This window comes from Phaethon lepturus, unplaced genomic scaffold, assembly GCF_000687285.1.
Source record: "Phaethon lepturus isolate BGI_N335 unplaced genomic scaffold, ASM68728v1 scaffold15433, whole genome shotgun sequence".
Taxonomy (NCBI): domain Eukaryota; kingdom Metazoa; phylum Chordata; class Aves; order Phaethontiformes; family Phaethontidae; genus Phaethon; species Phaethon lepturus.
Window position 1 is genome coordinate 22,059 of NW_010527121.1, and position 4,056 is coordinate 26,114.

At 50.6% G+C, this 4,056-nt stretch overlaps 1 protein-coding gene across 1 annotated transcript in view; it reads left to right on the plus strand.

The window, feature by feature from the left end:
• LOC104617861 (disheveled-associated activator of morphogenesis 1) overlaps positions 1-4,056 on the plus strand; it is a gene marked incomplete at its 3' end in the record, with an annotated part of 54,916 nt that overhangs the window by 17,412 nt on the left and 33,448 nt on the right. Inside the window, exon 2 of the mRNA XM_010283293.1 lies at positions 2,512-2,735. Coding sequence (XP_010281595.1) covers positions 2,553-2,735 — 183 coding nt within the window. The remainder of the gene's footprint in view (positions 1-2,511; positions 2,736-4,056) is intronic.

The following is a 4,056-nucleotide window of genomic DNA, read 5'->3' on the forward strand; positions in this document are numbered from 1 at the left end:
AGCTGGACTTTGTTCTGACAACGCAATCTGCGCTGTCTGCAGCTCCCGACGACCTGCCAGGGAGCCATGTTTTGATTTTGATCCATCATGTCAATGAATATTCATCAGCTTTCTGAAGGTTTAATGCTGTTTGCCTGGTAGCTAGCATATTCTCTCTCTAACCTTTTTTAGCCTTGGTTGGTAATAACCTTACAGCCCACTCAGCCTACACTATAGGGTGGTTTGGTTTTTTTAATTGTTTATAGATGAAAATAAGGAACCTCAGTAGCTTCAGAGCTGGAAGCAGCTCAAAAATACCTTGTCTTGGTTGCTACCTGACTGTCTGCTTTAAAACCCAAAATAAAATCTTGCCTTTTAATCTGTCATTCAAACTCCTCGTAAAACATCGACAGGAGTGTGTATCTCTGAAGAGCAGGTGTTGTTCTGATAAAAGTCTTCCGTACATTTTTGCAAACCCGAGTCAGAGCTTGTGCGTAGCAGCAGGTTTCAAGGATGAAGTTGACGTGGTGTTGAAAAGGGGATGGAAGGGGATGGAAAACAGCCTGTGGAAGAGGAGAACAGGTCCATTTGCTCTGGACCAGCTGTGGGAGCAGGTCACGCTCTGGGCACGATGTGGCCATACCCATGGACTGGGAATGACCAAGCGACCAAACTTTGCACAGCTGAAGACGGGTCAGGACCGAGCTTCCCTCTGTACCCTGCTCCTCCCGGCTCTTCAAAATCCAAACCCGCAACGTTTGCCTCCACATTGGAGGGGACAGAGGTCTGTGTGCCTTTGGTTTCTTGTTTCCCTCCCTCCTTTAGGAAATAAACTCTTTCTTTCCCAAGACCTTCCTAACACCAAAGGGATTCCAGCAGGCTGCTAATGGATTTGCTGTGGTGCTGGCTGCCAGGGAGCCGCGATGAGAGAGATTTCATGGCAGCTGAAGTTCCTCTGGCACCTGCATTTTTCTACATCCAAGATGCTAAATGTGAAATGAGATTCGGGAGCTCTTCGGGAAGGGGGGACCCTCTGGACTGGACACAGAGCAGTTGCGCAGCCTGGGATTATCCCGCGTGAAGACCCAATAGCTGCTTCCCATCATTCATGGTTCAGCAGATGATTACAGAATGTGCTAAAAACATGCCATCAAAGATGATAATGTCAAGGGTCAGATCTTCCATTAAAGTAATGTGGGTAGAGCCTGGATTTTCTGCAAGGTTCCTGTTTTGAGAGGGCAATATTTGCCATGCAAGTGGTGGTGCGGGGTCCGACTCCAGGTCAGCCCCCAACCTGCCTCCAGTGCTGGCTTTCCATGGGGCATGGCAGCTGTTTATCTGAGTGTATAAATCCGTAGTTGGAGGGGAATGGCTGGCTCCAGGGAGATCAGACACTCCTCTCCAAATGTTGACCTTTTTTCCCCAAATCTCTTCATAGCATTGTTAATAAATCTGAGTCATCCATATTTCAACCTTCTGCATTAACCTCGGCTGTTTGTCCTGTCTCTTAACATCTCCGCGTCTTGTTTTGCAGAGATAAAATGTGTGGGTGTGTGGCTTTATAAGACAAATGTTTAGGCTTTTTAAAAATTCTCTACTTTGCTGGTTGATTTTTCTCATTAGGGTATTTCTCTGCCGTCCTCATTCCTCGTAGGTGGCCCTCCTCTTGTATCATTGACTTGACAGTTCCCATTTTGGGGCAGTATTTGCCTGGTCCTTGCCACTATCGGTCGGGCAAGGCACATTGCTGCCCTGAGCTTTGCTCCCAGCCTGAGTTTCAGAAATCAGCAAAACCCAAGTGACCGCCAGCGTGAGCGATGCCCCACGTAAGCACTGCGTAGGAAAGTCTGAGCTACCGGCACTGTGTGATTTTTATCAGCTGAAACGGCGTCTTGTAAATATTTATTGGAATTTCAAGTAGGGTTTATCTAATTAAAGCCAAGTAAAACTTTCCATGAAAAAGAGCTGCCCAACCAGCAGTTGCCAGTGGATGTTTAGGGACATGTTTAAGAGCTGGGGCAAGAATATAAGATTTTTTCTCAGCTCTGCTGCCGTCTGTGGCTTGGGGCATCCTTGGCCCCATGAGGTCTTCAAGCACTGAATCACTCATGCGGGGACCATGTACCTGGTGACGCTGAGCACATCTAGCTGTTGCTGGCAGCAACCTCCCAAATTTGCCATACTTCTGTGGGGACTGAGATGGGGACTGGCCTGGCTGTCACGGCACAAGGAGGTCAGCAGGGATTTGCTGGGGTGGGGGTCCAGGACCCATCTCCCCGTGGAGACGTCCCCCTGCTGCTGCTGGCTTTGGCACAAGGCAAGCAAATGCGTGATGTTTAACTCATGTGGTCATCAAGGTTGCCAGGACCATAAATGTCAAATCTGAACAGAAATATTTGGCACGTAAACCATCTCTGCTCTTCCCCTCCGTGCTGAGCGCGTGGGAGGCTTTGATTCCTCCTCCCCTCAGCAGGACGGGAGCGCAGCGCTGCGGGGCGGCTGCTTGAGCCTCTTCTCTTCTCTTCCTCTCAGCATCTAGTGCCCAGGAGGGAGGGACGCAGAGGATTTTGGCCATGGCCCCAAGGAAGAGGAGTGGTCGGGGGATCTCCTTCATCTTCTGCTGCTTTCGCAGCAGCGACCACCCCGAGATCACATACCGGCTGCGCAATGACAGCAGCTTCGCCCTGCAGACCATGGAACCCGCGCTGCCCATGCCGCCGGTGGACGAGCTGGACGTCATGTTCACTGAGCTGGTGGTAAGTAGAATGCTTTTTATTCCTCCCCTTTGCTTTTTTCCTCTCTTTCTAGTCTCTCCAGGCTTGGTTTTGAATTTTCAGGCAAGCTTTGGTGTGAAAGGAACATCAGAGGCTGCTGTTGGGAGCAGTTTTGCACTGAACCTTGAGCTCTGCCCCTCCCTGAAGCCCTGCCAGTTTGAGGTGGTTTCTCTTTCTCATTAGAAAGCCTTGTTTTCTTAAACCAGGGCTTGGGAGCTGGTCTCGCTTTGTGCACCTCCAGGGTGACGCAGGGGTGTCCGAGCCAGCAAAGCAGGTTGTGCCCCATAGGTGCAAAGTGACTGTACTTGCTGGGAGCTCTGTTTCACAGAAATCCTTGGGTGTGGGCTAAATTGAGATTTGGAGAGTCAGGATATAGTTTCTCTGTCCCTCAGCATCAAAACTCTGAAAGACATGGATCAAAAAAATAAAAAAATTCAACCAAAAAAAGTGCTTTAATTTCTTGTAAGCAAAAATGTTGTGGTGTTGCTTGTTGGATGGACCCAAAATGCTCCACTTGGAGTTGATTCAGCTGTGAAATGAGGTTTCCCTACGGTGTTTTGATGCGTAGAGAGGGAGCTGGGAGTTGTTATGCTGGTCAGTCATGCCTCAAGGTGTAGCATGTCCCGTTAGATGCCAGGCAGTATGGTTTTGGTGAGCCAGGCCACTTGGTAGAGGACAGCTCCAGGTTGAATTACAAGAGCTGGTTTTGCCCAGACCAGCAGACTGGGACACCCAACACAGCACAGTGGGGATGAGACGTCCCGGGAGCAGGACCTCTTCTGGCAAAGAAGCAAAATGCTGCCAGTCAGATCGAGTTTGTTCAGGTGGAGCGAACGCCTCTGTTCCACATTTTTCTCCACTGATAACTTGGCCAAATCAGATTTTCCTGGGGAAATTCTTTCCTGTGGAAAACTCTCCCCATGCCCCAGTGGAGGGAGGTAGTGTAAGGGCTTGTTGTGCTGCAGCTCAGCATCGCCAGCCAGGCTGAAGGAGGCATCTGCAGAGGCTCATGCACTGGAGCCCCATCAAACCTGCACACTTTCCTCAGCTTGGAGTTTTCAAAGCACCGCTCCCAAATTCAGCGGGATGCTCCATGCAGAGGCTGTGCCGCAGGGCACCGCTGTGTGCGCAGCGAGGCCGGAGCTCAGCAGCGCTCGCAGGGGCCAGCCGGGCTCGGGGCATGCCCTGGTGTGGCCCTTCTGCTCGCCATCCCTTGGTCCATGCTGCCAAGATTTTGGGTTTTTTCCACCAGCCAAGTGTGAGAATAAGGCTCGGAGGCAGCTGCTGCTCCAGGGCACGCCAG